Here is a 24616-nt window from a genome sequence, read left to right on the forward strand (position 1 = left end):
TGTCAGATTACCTTGGACAGAACGTGTGTGTTCTCTGTTGAATGGGTTGGTAATAGCACCTAAGTCATAGGGTTTTTGTAGATTTTAGCTGGGCTAAGATGTGTAATGACTTAGTACAATGGCTCTTTCTTGGGAAATAGTCAATAAATGTTAGAAGTTGTGATGGCTGTGAGGCCATTTGAGTGTTTATGTGTATGGCTCTCCTATCTGGAGGGCTGGGAATATTTTTATCTGTTACTTGCCTGGAGATATGAAATAATTGGGCTGTTTGAAAAACTCAAGAGAGATAGGTGGAAGGAGAAATGGAGTGAGAGAGGGTTAGAAGAACGAGCATTTGAAAAGAGGGAGTGCAGGGCATGTGGGGAGGGAGAGGGCAGAGGCAGGAAAGTAGGTACCTTGGAGAGTTCCCCAGCTGACCCGCTGGCTTGTGTTTGGCAGACACACTCTTCAGGGCAGAAGGGAGAGCAGGTTCCCTGGTCTGCAGGGAAGCTACAGGGAGCGGTCGGAATGAAGTCTCCAGGTAGAATCAGGGAAGAATAGGGACATGTACTTGGGGTCAGAAGTGTTCATGAATGAAATGGGTAAGTTCCAGTGTCGTGTTTCTGAACAAAGTGTCCCCTTGCTTGAGAGCCTGTGATGAGGCACTGCTGAAGGGAAGGCACCTGCAGAGAGCAGGGAGAGGGGGAGAGAAGTACACACAGGCCCAGTCTTGGCAGCTCTAGTGGAGTTACCTTGCAGACCCACGTCTTCCCACATGAAAACCTCCCAGTTGCTGTCGAGTCTCTTGGGAGGTCCTTGGGTGGTGCAAACGGTTTGCACTCAACTACTAACCTAAGACACTTGACTGCTCACCAGAAGGCTGGTGGTTCAAACCCACCAGCCACTCCTCGGGAGGAAGGTTGGGCAATCCTACTTCCGTAGTGATACTGCCTCGGAAACCCAAGGAGGGGTCGCTATGAGTCGGGGCCGACTCGACGGCCAACAACAACAACAAACTAACCTAAAGGTTGGTGGTTTGAACCCACCCAGTGGTGCTGTGGAAGAAAGGCCTGGAAATCTTCTTTCATAAAGATGATGGCCAAGAAAACCCTAATGAGCAGTTCTACTCTGTTACACATAGGGGTCGCCATGAGTCGGAATTGATGTGATGGCAATGGGTTGTGGTTGTTCATCAGTTGATGGACATTTGGGTTGTTTACATTTTTTGGCTATTATGAATAATGCTGCTGTGAACATTCGTGTACAGATTTTTGTGTGAACATATGTTTCCAACTCTCTTGGGTATATACCTAGGAGTGGAATTACTGGATCATATGGTAGCTCTATATTTAACCTTTTGAGGAACTGCCAAACTTTTTTCCAAAGCAGCTGCACTATTTTACATTCTCACCAGCAGTGATGGAAGTTCCAATTTCTCCATGTTCTCATCAACACTTGTTACTGTCCTACCCTCCTCTTCAAATGGGCCCTGGAGGAGGCTACCTGGGGGAAGAGCAGGGCTAGCTCCTGGGGCCTGGCCTGGGCATGGGACTTTCAGGGAAGCCCACATGTTCTTGGCCCTCCTCTCCCCTGTAGCTGAGTCATCACCGGATCCTGGGGTGAACTGCCTGGCATTGGGTGGGCTGTGCCAGCTACTGCAGAAACCACCATTAGACATGACTGCTCCCCACCCCAGCCCCAGGCAGCCGGGCTTCCCTGGAACAGCTATTTCTGGCTATTGCTGCTCCGGGGATGAGCAGTAGTGGGTGGAAAGGGTGAAATTGCTCAGTGGGGCAATTTTAGAAGCACAGTACAGTGAGGACCCGGGACAACTTAGACTTGGGAGGACAGCCCCAGGGGCTGCTTTCTGAGGACATTGGCCCTCCAGGTGGTGTCTGAGCAGAGCACTATACTGGCTGCATCCTGGCAGCACCCTGAGGAGGGTGGAAGGCAATGGAGGGGCCGAGGCGCTGGCTTGACCAGGCTGTGAGACATTGGGCAGAGCAGACCTGGGACCTAGAAAGGGAGCAGATGGGGTCAGTATGGGCAGGCTTGTCCATGGAGGGTGCTTGGAATCAGAGGTAGGGTCTGCCTAGAATGGAGATACAATGGGAAGATAAATGGGATCTGAGCCCAGAAGCCAGAGTCAGCCCTGGAGATAGCACTTACTTGCCATGTGATCTCAGGCTGAGTGTTAACATCTCTGTGCCTTAGTGTCCTCATCTGTAAACTACAAGAGCAACAGGGTTGCTGCCATGACTGTTGTTGTTGTTGTTATGTGCCGTCGAGTCGGACCCGACTCATAGCAACCCCTCCTTTGTTGCTGAGGCAGTATCACTGCAAAAGTAGATTGCCCCAATCTTCCTTCCGAGGAGTGGCTGGTGGGTTTGAACCGCCAGCCTTCTGGTTAGCAGTTAAGTGCCTTTGGCACTATGCTACCAGAGCTCCCGCCATGACTGTTAGGGACTGTTATCTTTATCATCATGCGATGTTTGCAGTGCTGAACTTTATCACCTGGAGTCTTACCCTTTCTTTTTTGCCAGCTGTGAGCTGTGAGGCTTTCTTCACACTTGAGATCTGCATCCACACGGTCCTGTACAGCTCTCTGACTCCCATGTTCCCTTCCCTGGATTCTTGTTTGGCACCAGTGTAGCAAAGTGGCGACATGTTCAGTCTTTGGAACAAGCCAGACCTGCATCAAAGTCCCAGCTCTGCCCTTCCCATCCGTGTGCCCTTGGGCAAGTCATTTCACATGTTCTCTCCTGAGACTCGTTTTTCCCATCTGTACATTGAAACAGTAATAGAAGGTAGCAATGGATAAGAACAAGTTGTTTATGCTCATAAGAGGATGATGAGGATCCACCGACTTGATGCCCACACGGCACTCAGCACAGTGCTTGCATACGAGTGCTGGGCTAGAGAAGGACGCAGAGCAGAGAGAATGAGGAGTGGGGTCTGGACAGAGGGAAATGATGGTGCCCTGTGCTTGGCCTGGGGAGAAGGCCCGTGCTGCCTTGGTCTGGTGGTATTGAGGGAGGCTAGGGCAGGCATTTGCTCATTTGTGTCTGCACAGAATCCATGCTCATTGCTTTTCAGTCCTTGAGTCACTAACCTTGTGGTGCCCTTGTCTGTGGCACAACACTGACAAAAGTCCTGTGGCCCCAGGAACAAGCAGCTGTGGTCCCCGAGGGCATTCTCTGCTTCCTCGCTTCCTTCCCTAACTCATTCACATAATAGATCTTTTTTTTTTTTCTTTTTCCTTCCTTTTTTTTTTTTAATTGTGATTTGGGTGAAAATTTACAGCGCAAATTCACTTTCCATACTGCAGTTCACATACACTTTGTCTCATGACATTGACTACAATTTACCACAATGCAACAGCTTCTCTGCCACTTCCTCCTGATAGTTGCCTCTTCCTTGTGTCCATCACTCCATGCACTCCTGCCCCCTGAGCTGTCTCCCTGTGCATAAACAGCCCCACTTTCTCCCGTGATTGTATCTTTAAGAAGCATATCTACCTCAGGTAAATGTTCAACTCCTATGCCTCACAATAGATCTTTTATTGAGCTGAGCACCTTCTATGTTCCAGGCTCCATGATGGACACTGGAAGTACAAATCAACAAGGTGGACAGTCCCTGCCCTAATGGAGCCCAGGAAACTGAAAAAATACCTATACAATCAATATATACTGACTGATTAGCCTGTAATTACACTTTGCAGTAAGTGCCACTATAAAGTAAAAATGCAGAAATACACGGCATTGTGGGAGAGAAGAATTTGAGTGACTTAACTGAAACTGGGGTGATCAGGGAAGGCCTCTCTGAGGAGGTGACATTTTTACTGGAATTGGAAGGATGGAGAAGAACTTGCTGACTCAAGAGCGGGAAGAAAGAGAACTTCAGGTACAGGAAACTGTATAAAGGCCACAGGCTGGGAGTTCAGTTGTTTTTGTTGGTTTGTTTAGGAAATGAAAGAAGCCAGGGTGATAGAAGCACTGAGTGATCTGAGGACGGGAGTAGGATGTGGTGTGAGGTGGGGGTGAGGAAAAGCAGGGGCTTGATCTTGCAGCACCTTGGAGGCTAAGTTGCTAGACACTAAGGGCTTGGCGAGTGGGTACCCCAACAACATGACTTTGTAGGTCATGTGGCCAGGTGGCCAGAGCTCAGCCCCAAGACGCTATGGAAAAATGTAGATTGCCCCAAGTCCACCTCCAGTGGGGAGTCCTCCCTATCTTAGTATCCCCGCTCCCCCAGAGCAGGAGCAGGAACTACACCTGTGGTCGCCCATCACCACCCAGCTTGGAGTCTCGGGCAGTCTGCTCTGAGGGATGGAGTAGGTCAGGTGCCAAAGAAAACACAAGCTTATCAGCAGTGATTTCTCCTGCAAAGACAGCCATTACCAGCTTCCTGCTGAGAGGGGCCAGCTCAGCCTCACTTGCTGCAGCTGGAGATGGTGGGAGCAGATGGTCCAGCTTGGCTCAGATTCCAGCCATATTGCCAGGGAGGTGTGGGTAGAGTAGGGAAGCAGTGCCAGGCGCTGGGATACATGAGTGAGGAGGGCTGGAGCCCCTTTTCATCTTTGCTGTGGGGTCTTACCTGTGTTGGAGGGTGAGGGGACATCGCCTGTGGCCTCATTATGGTTATTGGACCCAGTCTGCTCAGGGCTCCCTGGAGAGACAGTTTCTGTATTTTATGACCAGCTTGAGAGATCTTGAGCAATACGAGATGCCGGTAGCTTCATTATTATATTCCAGGCACCCAGCACAGGGCAGGGCACAAGGCAGGAGCTCAGTGATTTTTCAGAAAAATTAAATGATAATACTAGCTCTCAGGCAATGTCCTCCTCATTTCTCACAGCACCCCCATTTTACAGATGAGCACACAGAGACAAACAGTCATTTGCCTAAGGCCGCAGCTGAACAAATGTACAAGAACAGTTGGATTACTTTGACAAACTGAAGATCAAGCCTGGGGGTTGGCACTTTGGTGGCAAGGAGTAGGTGTGGGCAAACAGGAGAGGTGGTGGGTGCTCCTGGCTGGAGGGGAGAGGGTGCTTCTCCTGGCTTTGTGCTCCCTATGGCCCAGTTGATCCCTTAGGCCCCAAGCCAGCTCCCTCCACTATGGAAGTTCTCAGAGAACAAGAGAGAAACCTGGAAGAAAAGTAGGCAGGCAGAGCCATAGGGTGGCAGGCTGTACAGTTCCAGGGGGTGCCACTTACATAGACTAGCTGTGGCCCCTGGAATTGTAGTTCTGCAGGTGGGTCCATGTCATGCAGGACCTTGAAGGCCAGGGGTTGGCAGACCTTTTCTGTGGAAGTAGAAATTCTGAGGGAGCCTTGGCTCATGAATATTAAGGCCTTTTCAGAGATGGAGATGATTTGCCCCACCTCTTGAACTGAAAATAACTGTCTATTGTTGGGGTCAGTACATGTCTCGGGCTTCCATGCAGCATGGAGTACATCCCCATAATTACTGCACACAGAAGCTACATTTGGAAGCTGTTTCTTGGTCTCAAAGAGTGTCTCCTGGCCAGGAAGTCTAATCTACCACCCTTGCCCCTACTCATCACCCCCCGCCCTGTGGGATTTGAATTCTTGCTTCATGTGAGTGGAACCTTCCCAAAGTACATCCTAGACAGGGGCATAGTAGCTGCTTCTGTTGTCTTGGAGGCTACCTGCCAAGCCCAGGGCACCTGCATTGGCCCTCAGAAAGGATGGGTCTTGGTGATCTTACTATAATCTCCTCTCATGGCCCTGTAAGACGGACCTGTGGGCAGCCTTGCATGTGTGTGCTGCAGACTCAAGCCATCCAGCGTTCAGCATTGGGGGGATGATCTGCTTTGTGTAGAGACAAGAGAGGTCTTGATGGTACGTTGATGGTCCTTAGAATGAAACCATCATAATGATGATTAGATTTAAGGTCTGAGATGAGTTCTTGAGGCCCTACTGTGTGCCAGGCCTTGGGTATAGAGCAGTGGGTACCAAGTCACTGTCCTGCCCTCTTGGGGCTTAGTGGCCAGTGGGCAGATAGAATCAAAGCCCATAATTATCCAAATAGTTATATAATTAAAATTGCTATAAGGCTGTGAATGAGATGTACATATCAGGGGGTATGTCCTATTGTAGGGAGTCAGGGAAGACTTCCTTAAGAAAAGGATGTTTGAGCTGCGACCTAAAGGATGAAGAGTGAGGCAGGTGTGTGTGTGTTTGTGTATGTGTGTGTATGTATTGAAGATGGCTGGGTGGATGATTGGTTGTGTGGATGGATAAATGATTGAGGCTTCCAGGCAGTGGGAAAATGTTGTGCAAAAGCTGAGAGGCTATAATATGTTTAGTGTTTCTGCTCTACCTACTAGTTCTTTGTATAGTCCCTGAGGTCTTAACGGCTTACAAGTGGCCATCCAAGGTGCAACAGTTGGTCTCTGTTCATCTGGAAAAACAGAGGAAAAAAGAAAGTCAAGAATAGAAGTAGGAAATGGAAGTATGCCTAACTACTTCCATGAACAACTGCCTCCTTGGCCGTGAGACCAGAAGAGCTAGGTGGTACCTGGCTACTGAACATTTTGGTCAAATATTCTATAGAAGAATCCTGATCAAAAGGGGGAAAATGCAGAACAGAATTTCAAATTCTTACAGAATCCAGGCTCTCTGGACTTGAGGCTGGATGAACCCTAAACTATTACCCTGAGATAATCTTTAACCCTTAAACCCAACATAGCCCCTGAAGTCTTCCACAGACAGTACTTCAGTGTATTTAGTAAAGAATGTTTGCCTTGAGTGCTGTGCTCCTTTATTTATTTGCAGTGTTCCCTCCCCTCCCCTCCCACCCCTGGTAACCAACAAAGAAACTTTCCTTCCATATATAAACCTTTCCTTGACTTTTTACAATAATGAACTAATACGATATTTGTCCTTCTGTGATGGACTTATTTCACTCAGCGTAATGTCCTCCAAGTTCATCAACATTATGTGGTGTTTTGCAGATTCTACATTATTTTTTAGGGTTGCATAGTATTCCATTGTGTGTATGTACCATAGTTTGGTTATCCATTCTTCTGTTGATGGCCACCTAGGTGTTTCCATCTTTTGGCTATTACAAATAGTGCTGCGATGAACATGGGTGTGCATGTATCTGTTCTTGTCCTGGTTCTCACTTGTTTAGGATTGTTGTTGTTGTTATTTGCCATAGAGTCGGCCCCGACTCCTAGCGACCCCTCCTTGGGTTTCCGAGGCAGTTATCACTACGGAAGTAGGATTGCCCAACCTTCCTTCCGAGGAGTGGCTGGTGGGTTTGAACCGCCAGCCTCCTATATACCTAGTAATGGGATTGCTGGATCAAATGGTATTTCTAATTCCAACTTTTTAAGGAATTGCCATACTGCTTTCCACAGTGGTTGTATCTTTTTCCAGTCCCACCAGCAGTGTGTGAGAGTCCCAATCTCTCCACATCCTTGCCAGCATTTGTTGTTTTCTGTCTGGTCGAACTTTGCTATTAATGCTGGGGTCAGATGGTATCTCATTGTTTTGATTTTCATCTCTCTGATGGCTAAAGATCGTGAACATTTCTTCATGTATTTGCTAGCTGCCTGAATATCCTCTTTGGTGAAGTGTCTATTCATGTGTTCTCCCCATTTTTTAATTGGATTGTTTGTCTTTTTGTTGTTGAGGTGTTGGAGTTTTCTATAAATTTTAGAGATAAGTCCCTTGTCAGATATGTCGTTGCCAAATGTTTTTCTCCCAATCTGTAGGTTCTCTTTTGACTGTTTTGGAGAAGTCTTTGGAAGCACATAAAAATTTAGTTTTGAGAAGGTCCCAGTCATCTAGTTTCTTTGCTGCTGTTTGTGCATTTTGGGTTATGCTTATGCTCAACAGTCTATTTATGCTATAAATGAGGGCATTGTTCTCTTCTAAGAACCATCTATATGGGATCAAATTGACAACATCAACTCAAAAGATCACATAGGAAGTTCATGGGGCAGGGAGTTTATGTTAATCGTGGAGGGAAAAATTGGAAAAGGAAGGTGACACTGGTTGTACAACTTAAAGAATGTGATCTGTGTCACTGAATATAAACAGCGTAGAAATTGTTTAATGTTCTGCTGTGTATGTTCTCAGCAACAACCACAGAAAGAATCTGGGAGGCCAGAGGAAGTGTGGTGGCTCTGTAAGCTGAACAAGGACCACTGTGGAAGGTGTTAGAGTTCAGCAAGTGAGGCTGGAGAGGTGGGCAGGCAGGCCCATCGTGTCCTGCTGAGTAAAGTGCACACTGCTCCTGGGGATGTGGGTCTCACAGACCACAATGTGAATGGTGACTCTTGGAATTGTGCAAGAAGGTGGCCTGCAGGCAAGGATCACGTCATGCAAGACCTTGAATAGCATAGAAAGGGGCTTGGACTTTATTTCCAGGGCAATGGGGAGCCATGGAAGGGCTTTAAGCAGTTTGATGGGGCTAATTGCCATTTATAATGTACTAGTGCAGTGCTGTCCACTAGAACTTTCTGTGGAGATGGAAATGTTTTATTTCTGCATTTTCAACACAGTAGTCTTTTTTTTTTTTTTTTTTTGTGATTTAGGTGAAAATTTACAGAGCAAATTCACTTTCCATACAGTAGTTCACATATACTTTGTCTCATGACATTGACTACAATTCACCACAATGCAACAGCTTCTCTGCCACTGCCTCCCTATAGTTACCTCTTCCCTGTGTCCATCCCTTCACGCACTCCTGCCCCCTGAGTTGTCTCCCTGTGAATAAACAGCCCTTCTTTCTCCCACGATTGTTCTCTCCAAAGAATGTATTTACCTCAGGTAAATGTTCAGCTCATATGCCTGTCTTTTGTTTGGCTGGAAGCCACAGGTGTGGGTTCAATTCCAGACCTGAAGGGCAATCTCAGGGGTTCCACCAGGCTCTATCAGACCATCTAGTTCTTCTGGTCTCATAGTCGTATAGGCTGCGGATTGCATGGTGTACCAGTCACTAGGACTAATTGTTTTCATGAGTCTTTGGTTTTCTTCATTGCTCTGGATGAGGAGAGACCCACTGTTGCATCTAGATGGCAGCTTGCAGGCTTTTAAGATCCCAGTCGTTACTCACTAAAGAAGGAGGTCAACACAGTAGTCTTACAGGACTACTGAGCAACTGAGGCCAGAGCAACTGAGGAACTGAAGTTCTAATTTGTATTAATTAAAATTTAAATAGCCACATGTGGCTACTGTATTGGCAGGACAATACCAAAGGATCTGAGCCTCTGGCTAACAAAGTCCTTTCACACCTAGCCCCCAGGGCAGCAGAACACCTGGGCCAAGTCTGCTGGAGATGCCCAGTCTTGCTGGGAGGCTGGGTGGAGGCCTCAAGCTCTCTTCCAGGGGGGAGCTGGGCCTCGTGAGGGTGGAGCTGAGGGATTACCCCCACTCTCCACTACTCCTGAGACCTCATGGATCCCCACCAGAGTTCTTTCTACCAACACCCCTTGGGGGTTGCTAACTAGGCCAGTGGGCTTCTCCCTGCCCTTCCCAGCTCACTCCTACTTTGTTCCCCCCTCAGTAGAGGGAAATCCACAGGAAACTACCTTAGCCTACCTCACTGACTGAATAATGCACTGTAGTATGGAGAGGGGTCCACAGTGGACATTAAACATTGCACTTTGGTTCATGTTTGGGAGGAGCCAGATTTGGTGAGGTAGAGGGTGGCTCATGGAGGATTGTCCATTTGTAGAACTCAGGGCTCCATCCTGGCTTTGACCTGCACCACAAGGGCCTCACACACAAACCAGCTTGTGTTTCCAATTTATATCCGCTGGCCCCACAAACAACCACCCTTTGGTCACTCTTCCGGCCAAAGGGTATGCCGTAACTGCATGGTCCACCATTGGAAGGTGGATGGAGAAGAGGCCTGTGCAGGCCTGCAGGCAGGCTGGAGCCATTTGGACAGGAAAGGTAGGGACCTGGTCTACCTGGTAGGTTTCCCACTCCATGAAAAGTGCAGTTGAGGCTGGCTAGAGACAGTCTCTGTGAAGTTTGAGGGCAGGGGTCCCAGGTGATAAGACTGAGAAGGGGGACACAGGGCTGGGGGACTAGCGCCCCCTTCCTTCCCTTTGCACTTGGGTTTTCCTTCCTCCTCTGTACTCCTCCGTAGCACTTGGGGTCAGAGTGAGAACAGGCCTGCGTTGTGAGGAGAGGAGCAAGAGGGTCACAGTGGGAAGGGGATGTCATCCTAAGCAGGAGGGGTTCAAGGCCATGGTTGGAGCTCACTTTGGCTTCCCTCTCCCCAGCTCCTGGCTCTACCCACCACCCCCGAACACACACACACATACACAAACACACACACAACTAGGCAAAAACCTAGGGATAGGATGGAAAAAGCCTTTGGGGTGGCCAAAGAAGGAGCATTTGATACTCCCAGGTGGGTCATTCCCTGGTGTAGGGGACTGCAGTGTTACAAAGAACAACAAGAACAGCTGCCATAGTAGAAATTCGTGTTCAAACCATGTGCCAGACACTGTGCTAAGCCCCTGACATGGCTTACCTCAGTTATTCCTCAACTGGTCCCCTTCGGGTGGGATTAGCATCACTCTCATTTTACAGATGAGAAAACAAAGCCACAGAGAGGGCAAGTGTGTTGACCAGGGTCACACAGCCAATAACAATGGTGCTCAAATTTGAACCCAGGCCATGCGACTCCGGAGTTATGCTTTTAAAAACTAGAATAGGCTCTGCTCCCCGAAAGGCAAAGATAAATCACTTAGCTCACTCAGTACCTGGCACACGGGAAGCACTCAGTAATTGTTATTGGTTGTTGTTATTATTATCCATAAGGCAGGTGATGCCACCCACCTCTTGGAAATCCTGGACCAGAGCCTATGTTCTGTACCTCAGTTCTCTCAACTATGAAATGGGAAAACAAAACAAAGCAAAACTCACTGCTGTCGAGTTGGTTCCACCTCATAGTGACCTCTCCTTGGGTTTCCGAGGCCGTATCTCTACGGAAGTAGATTGCCCAATCTTCCTTCCGAGGAGTAGCTAGTGGATTTGAACTGCCAGCCTTCTGCTTAGCAGTCAAATGTCTTAGGCACTACACCAGTGGGGGAGGTGTTAATTCTTACCACATGAGATGGACACAAAGAGTAAACAAGGCAGTTTGTGTCAAGAGCTGGGGGAGAGTGGATCTTACCTGGGTGCCCCCCCCTCCGACCTGCATAGCCAGTATGTGACAGGAAGCTCACTCCTGTCCCCTGTTGTCCCCTGTTGCAGTACGCTACTTCCTGAAGAATAAGGTCAGCCCTGATTTGTGCAATGAGGATGGACTCACGGCCCTGCACCAGGTAAGGCCAGGCTCGCTGGGGTCCCCACCTGGACATGCTTTTACCCAGCCTTGTCCTGCTCAGATGCCCCAGGGAGGAGGGAGGGAAGGCAAGCTGCCCCATCTGAAAAGCTCATGTCTGCTGCAGAGATGTGTGTGTCTGTTACAAACACTCCCACGGACACCCCTCCTCCCATGTACACACACACACACACGTGTGCATACATATGCACACACAGGCTGAAGACAGGGGGCCTTTGTTCACTGCCCAGCAGAGGGTTGGAACCATAAAGCGAGTTTGTCTGGCGCTTGACAGTGTACAAAGTGCATTCACACCAACCAGAGCGGCCCAGCCACCCCTATGACAGGAACTGATTGGCAGGAGGGTTATATGACCTGTCCAAGGTCACATGGCCGTGAAGTATGGGTACCAAACTACGTGCCCTCACAACGTGTGTTTTCTAGGGCAGCACTATGGGTCCAGCCCTCACTGCCCAGGGAGGGGCTGCTTGGTTCGTGTCTCTTGCCTGGACCCGGCAATATCATCTAACTAGTCCCAGCATCCAGCCCAGCCCGGCTACCATTCTTGCTTCAGTTGGTGGCCACAGGAACGCTCAAACCAACAATTTGCTCATGTTTGTCAAAGCCATCACGTGACTTCCCATTACGCTGGGGGCAAAGAATAAAATCTTCACCACTCCCTGCAAGGCTCCCATGGCTTGGCCCCCGCTGAGCCCACCAGCCTCATCTCAGGCATGCTTTGTGGCTCTCAGCGCTCTGACCGGCCAGCTTTTCAATTCCTTGCACACACTGTGTTCCTCTTGACCACACTTTACACAGCGCTTGGGTACATGCTGTCTCCTCTTCAGCATAGTCCCAACCCAGAGCCAGTGCTCTGTGCTCTCTCACACACCCCTTTACCTCTAAGCAGCTCTTTGCTTGTAACCACTTGTTTTAGCCATTCGTGTGATGGTTTGATGCCAATCTGCCCCAGTCCAGGCTCCGAGCCCCTTGAGTGCAGAGCCCATGTCTTTCTCCCTCAGTGGTGTAGCCCAGCGACTTTCCCTGCTGGCATATAGCAGGTGCTCAGCATGTGAGTGCTGAGTTAGTGAATTTGCACACAGAAGCCTCCCTGTGCTGGGGAAGTTTCTGAGCAGCAGAACTGGAGTGCAGGCTAGCAGGAGGACAGCCAGACCACCAGACCCTGGCTGTTGGGGACCTCTCCACCCCACACAGGGCAGGGGAGGCATGGATGGAGGCGGGCCACTGCTGGACTAACCCATAAACCCTATGGGCAAGTCCTTACCAGCGCTTCTAATTGGTTCATTCCAGTTTGACCCCTTGCTGACAGTTTGTCTTTCCACCCAGGTATACTGGATCAGAATCTACAGTTTAACAAAATTCCCATGTATATACATCAGAATCACCTGGGGGTATATGAGAATCACCTGTGGATCTTACTAAAGTGTAGATTCTCATTCAGTGTCTGGAAAGGCAGTGCAGATTCTCAGCAGGAGTCAAACCAGAATGAACCAGTTTGAAGCCCTGTTCCTTACCCTCAGCCATGTGGTCTGATGGTTCCCTGTGGTTCTTCTTGGCTTCTCCTCCAGTCCCACAAGGTCTCAGGCACCCATGCTAGGGTACTGCCTCAGTGTCCTCACTGGACTCTGCCCTTGGAAGCTCCCCAACTCCCCACTCCATGAACTCTTGGGTCCCTATGACACCCTATGTGCTCTGGCTTGCCCTGGAGTGGGCCCCACATGACAATTCCCAAGGTCAGACTGTGACTGCCAGCCTTGGTTCCCTATAGAGTGAGGCAGTTGAGGTATAGGGTCAGTCTTGAGGCCTGTGACTCACTAGCTGTGTGACCTTGGGCAAGTTACTAACTTCTCTCTGCTTCAGTATCCTCATTTGTAAAAGGGGAATAACAGCAACCTATGTTATTGGGTTGCGATGTTAATGAATTTTTACATGTAAAAACTCTTTGAGCATCACTTGATACTGTATGAATATTGTTATTATTTTAAATTTATCTTGTATCCTCTGCAAAGCCTTTCACTTCTGTATTTCATTGGCTTTTCAGAACAACTCTCTGAATTACTCTCAACTCCATTTTACAGATAAGGACACTGAGGCTCGGGGACAGTGCCGTGCAACAGGCCTTTCTGTGATGATGGAGATGTTCTGTATGTGCACCGGCCAGTGCAGTAGCCACTAGTGACACATGGCTACCGAGCACTTGAAATGTGGCTAGTGCACCCAAGAAAGTGAATTTTTAATTTTATTTAATAATAATGAATTTCCATAAATAGTAGTTCCCAGATTACACGGTGCTTTTTAGGCAGTTGAAGTCTCTTTGCTTGAGGTCAGACAATGGTGGTGCTGGGATTTGAAACAAGGTGGTCTGACTGGAAAGCCTGTGCTTTTAGCCACTCAGCGGACACAGTGGCTCACAGCACTTTGAGCCAAGTACCTCCACCGAGTTGCTGTCCCTGCCATGGTGACCTCTAGACTGGGGCCCTGTCTTCAGCTTGGAGTTCCTGTTACCTCCGTGTCACACCCCACATCTTCTTTGGTGGTCAGCTCAGTTCCCCTGGGCCAGTTGCTCCTTGGGTTCCTGAGTCTCTAGGAGCTCACTGTCAGGGTCAGGGAAGTGGGAATCTGTCAGCTTGGGGTGTTGCTGTGTGGAACTCATGGCTGGTGACCTAAAGTTGCTCCTCCATCCACTACTCACCTCTGACTCCATTTGGGGAGCTCTGTCAGGGACTCATCCTCTCTACTTTGCCTTTCTGGCCTGTGGACTCCAACTTGTTCCTTCAACAAATAGTTCCTGTACACTTGCTCCAGGCCAGGTCCTCTGCAGAGAACAGGGCCCCAGAACTGAGGTGGGCAAGGTTCCAGCTCTCAGAGTTCAGCCTGTAGTGTGGCCACAGACTCGTAAATGACAACAGAGGTGATGCAGTATAGTCACCCCTCGGATGGAGGTAAGCAGCGGCATTGTGGGAGCTCCAGACAGGGAGCTGATGACCTTTCCTTTTGAGAAAAGAAAAGCTTCCAAGAGGAAGGGGCATTGGAGCTAGGTGTTGAAGGATGAGTAGAAGTTTGCCAGGTAGAAAAGGGTGAAGAAGAGCATTCAAGGCAGAGAGAACAGCATGGACAGAGGGCATGAGAAAAGGGCTCAGCATTTCAAGGTTGGAGTTTGGAGTCTGGAGTGTTCAGTGTAGCACAGTTGGAGTGCAGGGTCTCAGGGGGACTGATGGGAGGCGGAACTGGGGAAGGTTGAGAACAGCCTTTGGAGTCTGCCTGCTTTGGATTTGAATCCATCTCTGGAGCTTACTGTATGTGGCCTTGCTCATCCGGACCTCTTGGAGCCAGTTTCCCCATCTATAAAATGGGAGTGATAGGACCCTTCTGTGTATGGCCAAAGCCCAGCAAAATGCTTAGGAGCCCTTAGAAAGATTAGCTGTTAATATTGATCACATGGCCTGTTATTATTATTGTAGTTGCTGTGGTTGTTTTCGTTGGTAGCGTTGTATTGTAACTACTCCCATACAACAGGGGAGATGGGGGCGCATGAAGAAATTTGCCTGCCAGGTGAAGGAATGTGGATTTCCTTCTTGGCAACAGGGAGCCTTTAGAGGTTTGCAGACTGAGAGCAGCGTGCTTATGAAGAGGACGCTGTCTCTGGTCGGGGTGTTCAGAAGAGTCTGGGGAGGCAGGGAGCTCAGTTGCAGGAAGAGATGACCAGGTCTCCACAAGGGCAGTGGAGACAGGTGTGGGAGATGTCAGACATAATATTAAGAGTTGGAAACCATGCTGCTTCCCTGGGTGAAGATGGGAGGTGAGAAGTGAGGGGGCAGGAGGAGTCATCCCCGACTGCCAGGTGCCATTTCCCACCTTGAAGAATGCAGGGGAGGAGGCCAGCCGGCCCCTTCTGCATGCACACCCCTGCACTCCACCCCCACCACAGCCCTTTGCTCAGCCGTGGTTCCTCCCTCTCTCATGAGTTCTACGGCTCTAAAGTCAGGCTCTCTGGCCCACCTGTCATCTAACCCTGGGGTCTGGCTGCTTCACCTATGAGTGTGGAGGGGCGCCCCAGTCACTGCTGCCTTACTTCGGTGCCTTTGGCGCCCTCTACTGACTGTACCATGCCACTGCATGGATTTTTGGACCACCTGGGGCAGCAGCTCCCAGGCCTCACAGGGCCTCACCGGGTCATAGTTTTAGACACAGCTTCCCACAACTGCCAAAGAGACGGCCTCAGACCAAACTGGCTGGTGCCAAAAGAGAACCTGGGTCTCTGGCACCATCTGTGCAAACGGCTGCTCTCTTCCCACATGCCCTTCTGGCACCCAGCCCTGGCTGTATTGGGGGTAGGGGTGGGTATGAGTGTGGGATGGGTTGCCAGCTTTGGGCCGCAAACTCACACAGGTGGCCGCAGCTCCTTCTGGTGTATCCAGTCACTTCTCCTATCTCTGTGATCGCTTCTGTAGGTCATCATCTCTTCACTGGGTTATTTGAACATAGGCCTTGATCACTTCCTTCCAAAGAAGTGCACACACACACACACACACACTATCTGTTCTCCACATGCAAACAGAGGAGGGATTTTCTTAAAGAAGTGAGTGTGATTGTCACTCTCCTGAGTACCTAGATGGACAGTGGAGCCCAGGGCCCCACTTTGTCCCATCTAGCTTCTCCCAAAGGCACCCCCAGGGAAGCACCTCATCCTGCTGTCTGTGCTGGGGCTCCCTTCTTCCTCTTCTGCCCTTGTCTCACCCTCCTCATAGTTGGAGGCCCCTCTGCCTCCTGGGATCTTTCACTTCCTATCCCTGGAGTCTGGGGGGCTCCATCAGCTGTCAGAGCCCTGCGTTCTTCCTGGGCATAGAACAGGCTCCTGACCCACCCCCTCACCTTGGTTGACCCAGGCATGGTCAGTGTTCCGTGCAGCAGGAACACAAACACGCCCATCTACTCATAGGGACTGTGTGGAACCTCCAGGAGCTCTCCTGTGGAGCTGGGCTCTGAAGGGAGAGGGGGACATTGATTATTTGGGGCTTCCCCAAGAACCCCTAGGTCAGAAGTTCCTAAATCCAAAGTCTCAAGCTATGATCTGAGGCCATACCTTGAAGGCTGATTCTGGGAAAGGGATTCCACCACCACTACCACACATTTATGCTTCAGCCAGAGCATTCCTTCTTAAATTTATTGTTATATATGTTAGTTCTTCACACGTTTGTTTGAAAAAATGCTTCTAGAATTCTAACACCTCGTTTAAAATTTCATCCCATCCGACCAATACTTGCAGGGTATTGTTTACTTTCTATTTTGATCTTCTATATTATTTACTTCACTTTTACTCATGAGTAAACAGACTCAGAGAGGTTAAGTGACTTGCCAAAGGTCACACAGCATGGAAGTAATGGAGCTGGATGCAAACTTAGGCAGCCTAGGTGACCTCTCCTGGAGAACATGGCATATACCCCTCAGGGCCCCAGGACCCTGCCCTGAGCTCACTCCGCCTGTGTCCCCCTCACAGTGCTGCATCGACAACTTTGAGGATATCGTTAAGCTGCTCCTTTCCCATGGTGCAAATGTGAATGCCAAGGACAACGAGCTGTGGACGCCTCTGCATGCCGCAGCCACCTGCGGCCACATCAACCTGGTGAAGATCCTCGTTCAGTAGTACGTGCCCCCCTTTCCCCACCCAGGTCCCAGGAGCAGCTTCCCTCCACCCAAGGGGCAGGGCTCTCTCCTTTCTCTGTGCCCATCTGTCTGCTGTCCAGCTGTTGGATCTGTCTGTCTCTCTCTGTGTCCCTTTCTGTGTCTCTCTTGGGGCCAGTCTCTCTTTCTCATTCTCCCTACATCCTCTCTTCATCTCCATCTCATTCTTTCTGTTTCTACCTCTTTCCGCCTCGGCCTGTAATTCCCCCTTTGTCTCTCTACCTCTGGGTGTCCTTCCTTAACTCTTTTTCTTGGTCTCTGGCTCTCCTTGACTTTGTCCTTCTCTGTCTTTTCAACTCTTTGTCTTATTCTTTCTCCTGCTTGATTCTCTTTTACTGTCTCTTCTACTTTCTTTATGTTATTGTCATTTTTGTTTCTTTCAATACCTAAATAAATAAATAACCAGCAAGTGTATACCCTGGATCCGGCCCCCCAGATCCTGTGCACATGCTTTTCAGGGGCGCCAGACCTGCTTTGGGTGAACCCCACAGTTGTGCCTTTTCCAGAGAGAAAGCTCTTTCCCTCTGAACCACTCTGATGGTCTCTTCCTGCCCTGAAATTCTTTCTGCTCTGTTTAAATTCTATAAAACACATAGAAAAGGCAACACTCCATTTCAAGGGTGTTTATTGAGTTTGGCTACTAACTGGGGGCCCCTGTGCTGACCAGGCCTGCACTTGAGTACAAGGCACACAGAGATACAAAAATCCTGGCCGCCTGGGGAGACAAAAATGAGGCAATGTCAGAACCTGAGTCCACAAAGGAGACCAGTGGGCCGGGGTCACCTGAGGCTGAGGGGAGGGTCTGAGCACAGGGAGTCAGAAAGAGTGGCCGAGAGAAAGTGAGTTCTTGCAAGGGTCCAGATGGAGCAGCAGGAGCTTTTTGGGTGGCTGCCAGGGGTGGTGGAGATGTCAGTACTACTGGCCCAGCTCAGAGAGGTTGGTTAGCTTGCCCCAGGGGCACACAGGAGCTCAGAGAGGCCACAGTGACCGAAAGGCTGGTTGGTGACCTATGCCCATGCCTCTGATGACAGCCTGGGCACGGCTAAGCATCATATGGCCACAGCCAGATGGTGCCCAGAGGACAAAGGGATTGGGGCTAGCCTATACCAAAATCACCTGGGGCATGGGTGTAAAATGTATGTTCCTGAGTCCCACCCCTAGGGACTATTTCAGGAGGTCTAAAGTGAGCCCAAGAAGCTGCACTCTGTTTCAGTGGTCCCCAGGTAAATTCTGCTGCAGGGTATACTAGGAACGGGCTTGCGAACCACTGGTGCAAAGGGCCAGTTCTACCAGGGAGCCTGCCCCTGTCCTGGCCTGCCTTTTGGGCAGGGGCTTAGATGAGGAAGTGGAGCATAACCGAGCATGTACCTGTGTGTGGGCAAAGATCAACACAGAACGTGGAGAAGTGACAAGGACTGGCACAAGAGAAACCAGTTTGAGTCTTGACCTACCACATCTAGCTGTGTAACCTTGGATAAATGACTAAACTCTCTCAGCCTCTGTTTCCCCCCGAGTGAGATGCAGCTAACAGAACCCACCCTAGAGGACTGTTATGATGATTAGATAAGAGGATGTGGGTAAAGGACCTATGTGAGGGCTGCTCCAATATTATTTTTATCGTGTTCACCAGGGAGGATTTTGTATATGGATGGCTTCAAGAGCCTATCTGCTGGTTCAACAGGAAGCTGGGGGAGGTCTGCGGGGATCACTTTCCTGGGATCTTGGACCCTTCCAACCTGGCCCCCCACCAGGATGCTGAGGCTGCTATGCCCATTCTGGCAGAGCCAGACATCACCTTGCTGGGGTTGTGGGTGCCAGGGTGCACCTTGAGGTCTTGGGTAAGAGGCCAGAGAGTGGAGACAGCCCAGACCAACCCCAGCCACACCTACCTGGCTCTCACCCTGTCTGCTTCTCTGCAGTGGGGCTGACTTGCTCGCCGTCAACTCTGACGGGAACATGCCGTATGACCTGTGCGAGGACGAGCCCACCCTGGATGTCATCGAGACCTGCATGGCGTACAAGGGTAAGGGTGGGCTGGTGTGCCGGAAGGGGCATGGTGCAGTGCTGCGGTGAGCATCACATCCGTGAATGCAGCTGAACAAATGAGCTTGCTCCCTGTCTGGTACCTGCCCGTACCATGCTAAGTGCTCAGTAAATGGGGTAGGTCCTCATGACTAATGTTATCTCCATGATTACCATGAGGACTCGAAAGGACCCTGGCAAACCATCCTGTGCTGTGCAGAAGGAGGTATTGTTCTCATCCCTGTCACCCACACATGCAGGCGGCCTCAGCTGGCCTTGTCTCCTCTTCATCAGCTGTAACAATCCAATTCAGTAAACATTCACCATAAAGATATATTCTCACTTGGGAAAAATAATACAAAATCAAGAACATTCGCGGTATCTGCTCTGTGCCAGGCACCACGCTGGCTGCCAGGGCCCAGATAAACAAGATGTGGGCTGTTCACAGCGCCCAAATGAGATTCAGAGAGGAAACAAATGTGGTAATCGGAAAGGCCTGCCTGTCCCCCTGCCCCTCACACTCTCGTCTGGAGGCCTACTCAGAGATGCTGCACCTGCTCCTCCCCTGGGCCAGCCCCGCCCTTGGTGTTTCTTCCCAGATCTCTGCAGTGACCACTGAAGTGGCCTCCCCATTCCTGGCACCTGGGCTTTTCCTTTCTTTTTCCCTCTGCGAAGTTCTTACCAATTTTTGTGTTAATTTGTCAAATCTATGGATGCTTTCTCAGAATAATGCTTTTAAATGCAGTTATAAAATCGTAGGATTATAAAGGAAGCCAATTATATTAACTACCAAATAATTTTTTAAATGAATGGTATAGAACTTTATTAGTTCATTAAATAATAAGATCATGTGACCCATGGGCTCTGTTGGTGACAGAATTCTCCGGGCACTGCTACTGGGGGTTTTGCATACATGTCTAATGGCAGAGGATGGTCAGTTTCATTCAAAGTTTAGTGAAAATGAACATGTGATTTTTTTTTTTTTTTTAATCTCCATTTGATTTTGCAGACTTCTCCTAAATTCTATCCAAGAACCCTGATCTAATGAGCCCCCTTTTAGAGCATCTTATACCTCTCCTTGAATGCCATCCGTGGCTGCCAGTAACACTGAAACTTCTCAGCCAGAGATTCTGGGCTATGAAGTGTCTTTCTGGGTGCTACCTTAATTTACTTAACTGTTCATTCAAACATAATATATGCATTGATTCAGTCATGGGTGCAACAAAAATGTGTTGAACATTGTGGCCAGTGCTGCAAACATACTTTTCTTTTTTTTTTTTAATTTCTATTGTGATTTGGGTGAAAAGTTTACAGAGCAAATTCATTTTCCATACAGCAGCTCACATATACTTCGTCTTGTGACATTGACTGCAATTTTCCACAATGCAACAGCTCCCCTCCCACTTCCTCCCTGTAGTTACCTCTTCCCTGTGAACACACTGTTTCTCAAGCCTCATGAAGTTTACACTGTAGTGGGGAGTCAGGCAAAAAATTAAGTCACTAGGAAACATTAAAGTATGCAAAGTTTGAAGGAAACTAAGAGAGACTGTGGTGAGATAGGATGGTCAAGGGAGGCCAATTGGGACCTAGAGGATGAGATGCAGCCAGCCGTTTGAGCAGTGGGTGGTGGGCAGGTGGATGGCAGGGATTTCCAGGTAGAACAATATGCCTCAAAGTAACTGATATTAATGCACTGCTTACCAGGTACCCAGCAGAATGGCCCTTGTTCTGTGGGCCTGGGGGCACAGTGGTCCAGGGGCATGCCATTCACCCCCTGTGACTGGCAGACGTTGGGGAGTAAGAGTCATGCCCTGCTCATCTGCCCTCCCCTCCCACCTTGAGGCCTAGGCCTGGGATACTGAGTAAACCCCCTTTCTCCGTCGCAGGCATCACCCAAGAGAAAATCAATGAGATGCGGTCTGCACCTGAGCAGAAGATGATTGGAGACATCCACTGTATGATTGCAGCTGGCCAGGACCTGGACTGGATAGACGGCCAGGGTGCCACACTGGTGAGGAGATGAGCCAGGCTGGTTTGCACTAGGAGTACCAGAACCGAGACCAGCCAGGGCTAAAGTGGGCCGGCAAACCTACACAGTTGGGGGCATGCTTATGACCTGGGACCTTCTCTAGATCCTCTGGGGCCAAGAAGGGTTAGCAGAGAAGGGATCAGTCTCTTTGAGAATCTGACCACCCTTAGCTGGGGCTGGAGTCAGGAACCTTGGGTGGGAAGCTTGACTTCTCTGTCTACCTGTGCCTTCTCCAAGTTTCTCCTTCCCAGGCTCCAATCCTGAGTTCATTACTTCCCCCTCCTCCAGTCCTACTCCCCTCTCAAGGGCCAGGCTTCATTCAGCCTCTCACCCATGCCACTTGCTCTGTCCATTCTGCTGCCTCAGTGTCTGCTCTCGCCTCCTCTCACTGCCGCACCTGCCTTGCCACATCAGCTCTCTCCTCTCTCTGACATTGCTGCAACAGCCTCTCCTCCGAATTGCCTGCCTTCAGAGTCCAGACGCCCCCAGTCATCCATCCACCCATCCATCCATTGGTCCGTCCATCAGTCATTCTGTCCATCACCGCATCCATTCATCCGTTGGTCTATCCGTTCATTGGCCAGCCCTTCCTTCTTTCCTTCCCTCCCTCCCTCCTTTCCTGTCAACAGACATTTACTGAGCATCTCCTCTGTGCCCCAAGGAATTCCTGGGAGGCAGTTAAGCTCTTAACTACTAACCAAAAGGTTAGTGATCTGGACCCACCCAGAGGCACCTTGGGAGACAGGCCTGGTGATCTGTTTCCGAAGGGTCACAACCTTGAAAACCCTGTGGAGCACAGCACTGCTCCAAAACACGAGACTGCCATGAGTTGGAATCAACTCGATGGCATCTGGTTTGCTTTTCTTTTTTTCCTCTGTACCACACGCTGTACTAGAACAACGGAGCCTTCTTCTCTGTTGGCTCCACTCATCCTTCCAGCTCATGTCAGTGACTCAGGGAAACCCTCCCTGACCTCTTCTCATCAGTTCTCATAGCACAGTATAGCCCATTATAGAGGCAGGTCAGCACTGCAGCTTTTGAACTAAAAATGAGAGTGTGGCAGGGAAAGTACATCCCCGATGGCTAGACCTCGTCCCAGGCTTGGTCTTCATGCTGGTCATGAGAACTGAGGGTTCAGGGTCAGTCTCACCAGGAAGGGCTCACCAGGTTTCCCTCACTGTCCCTCAGACCTGACCTAGTGACCCAGGCGTGATAACTAGGGTTCCCCCATCTCATTCCCGAACCCTCCCCTCTGCTTCATGCCCATTTCTCTTAACTGGGTCCTGGCTCATATCACTCAGCCTAGCAGTCAAGATTGGGGCCACTTGGTGAGACTGAACACTGTGGTCTGAAGTCCAGACCAGGCTGTACCAGAGTATCACCCCCTGGCTGGAACCCTACTGGGTCTGTGACCGGGCCCTCTAGACACAGGGCCTTCATGTCCTGAACAGAGGCTGGCCTCAGGCAGCCCCACCCACACAGGCTGGACACATGCCAGGTCTCAAGTCTTCCCAGGAAAGTAGAGATGATATATCTTCTCAGGATTTTGTAAGGATTAAATGAGAGTCTCCATGTGGGTGCTTAGCACAGAGTCCATAAACTTTCAATAGATATTAGCATTGGTCATTATTATTATTAATATCCCAGTCAACTCTTCATTCCCAGCTCAAGTTCTGAGGTCCTACTAGTCTTGCTTGCTGGCCAAGTGTCATTCTCCAAAACTGGCAAACATCATACATTTATAAATCAGATAATTATACTAATTTTTATGTGTGCCTGTACCAAATCACACTGAATTTAGTGTGAGTAAAAAAAGAGAGAGAGAGAGAGAGAAACAAGGAAAGGAAAACCTCCATTTGCCAGAGCCTTACAGCCTAGCAACCTTAGGCCAGGGTGAGGTAGCATATGACCGGCAGGCTGTGTTCTGAAGCGTCGCTTCCTGAGGCCATGCCTTCTCTGTCCCACTGGCTCTCTGCCCCAGGCCTCAGCCCCCCACTGAGTTCTCTGGTTTCCTCACTTCTCAGCCAGTAGATCTGTTGGCTCTCTCCTCTGTCTCCTTCCTTGCTTGGGCAGTTGGTTTCTCTTTGCTTTACCTCCTTCTGCCCTTTCATCCATTTCCATCGTGTACATTGGCATCATTTGGGGCTGTCTGTAAAAATGTGCATCACTTAACTGAGTACTCACCATGTGCTAAGAACTTTACGTATTTTCTGGGAGATGTTGTTGTCTTGTGCTGTTGAGTCAATTCCAACTCATGGTAGAAACTTTCATTACCTGCACTGAATAAGCAGGATAGCTGAGGGCTGCAAGGTGATGGGCATTATTGGAAGCCTTGAATGGTACTAGATGGAAGAGTTGAGACCTCAACGTGAGGCTTTTCCTTATTGGATGTATCAGTTTTCTATTGCTGCATAACAAACTAGACTTCACCTCTTCAACACTTCAGTAACACTTTATTGCCACATAGTTTCCATGGGTCAGAAAATTGGGAGCAGCTTAGGTGGATAGTTCTGGCTTAGAGTCTCTCATGAAGTTGCATCATGATTTTGACCAGATGTAGTCATCTGAAGGCTTGACTGGGGCTAAGAGCATCTGTTTCCAAGACAGCTCATTTATATGGCTGGCAAGTTAGTGCTGGCTGTTGGCAGGAGGCCTTAGTTTCTTGCCTCGTTAGGACCTTTCCTTAGGTTATTTGAGTGTCCTTACAGCATGGTGGGTGTCTTTACCTAGACTGAGTGATCCAAGAGAGTATAAGGCAGAAGGAGCAGTGCCCTTAAGATGTAACCTCAGAAATCATACACTGCTACTTCCACAATATCTTTTTTGTTAGGAGTGCGTCCCTCAATCTGGGCCACATTCAAGGGGATAGTAATTAGGCTCCATCTTTTAAAGAGAAGAGTGTTAAAGAATTTGTAGACATATTTTAAAGCCACCATATTGGACCTCTGAGACCCAGTCTTACAGTCTCAGCACATAGTAGGGGTTTAGTAAATGCTGTTTCCTTAACCATATGGGCTCTGAGACTAGCCATGGGGGAAGAGACCCATCTCCCTGCTTTCCCTCCTAGGTCCATATTTCAGGCGTAATGATCCTCTGGAATGTGGCTGGTATCACTACCTCGTTCTGCTCTGCTCTGCTGGCCCCAAGAATGTTTTGGGACTTGGGTGGGGGGCGTGATACATTGCCTTCAAATGTAGGGCCAACCTGCCACCCAGGGAATGCTCACTTCTTCCCTCTCCTTCAGCTGCACATAGCTGGAGCCAATGGATACCTGCGGGCAGCTGAGCTCCTCCTGGACCATGGAGTGCGTGTGGATGTGAAGGACTGGGATGGCTGGGAGCCCCTGCACGCAGCTGCCTTCTGGGGACAGGTAGTGCCTACCTGTAGTGCCTTGGGGCTGGCCATGACAGGATCAGTTTGCTGCCACTGAGCTCTTTGGGTTGCCAATTGGTTCAAAAGAAGTACAAGTCCCACTTAAGGGGTTGACTGCAGTTAGTATATGGGATATGAAAAGGCCTAGAGAGTCTGCAAAAACACTTGACAAGTTATGTTCTAAGAGGATGAT

At 49.4% G+C, this 24616-nt stretch overlaps 1 protein-coding gene across 1 annotated transcript in view; it reads left to right on the plus strand.

Moving 5' to 3' along the window:
• The window catches only part of PPP1R16B (protein phosphatase 1 regulatory subunit 16B), an 80314-nt gene that overhangs the window by 50866 nt on the left and 4832 nt on the right, over nt 1–24616 (plus strand). The window contains exons 2-6 of the mRNA XM_007934664.1: nt 11228–11298; nt 16816–16961; nt 18920–19023; nt 20909–21033; nt 24296–24421. Of these exons, the coding sequence (XP_007932855.1) occupies nt 11228–11298; nt 16816–16961; nt 18920–19023; nt 20909–21033; nt 24296–24421 (572 nt within the window). The remainder of the gene's footprint in view (nt 1–11227; nt 11299–16815; nt 16962–18919; nt 19024–20908; nt 21034–24295; nt 24422–24616) is intronic.

This window comes from Orycteropus afer, unplaced genomic scaffold (assembly GCF_000298275.1).
Source record: "Orycteropus afer afer isolate SDZICR_OR568_19922 unplaced genomic scaffold, OryAfe1.0 scaffold00020, whole genome shotgun sequence".
Lineage (NCBI taxonomy): Eukaryota > Metazoa > Chordata > Mammalia > Tubulidentata > Orycteropodidae > Orycteropus > Orycteropus afer.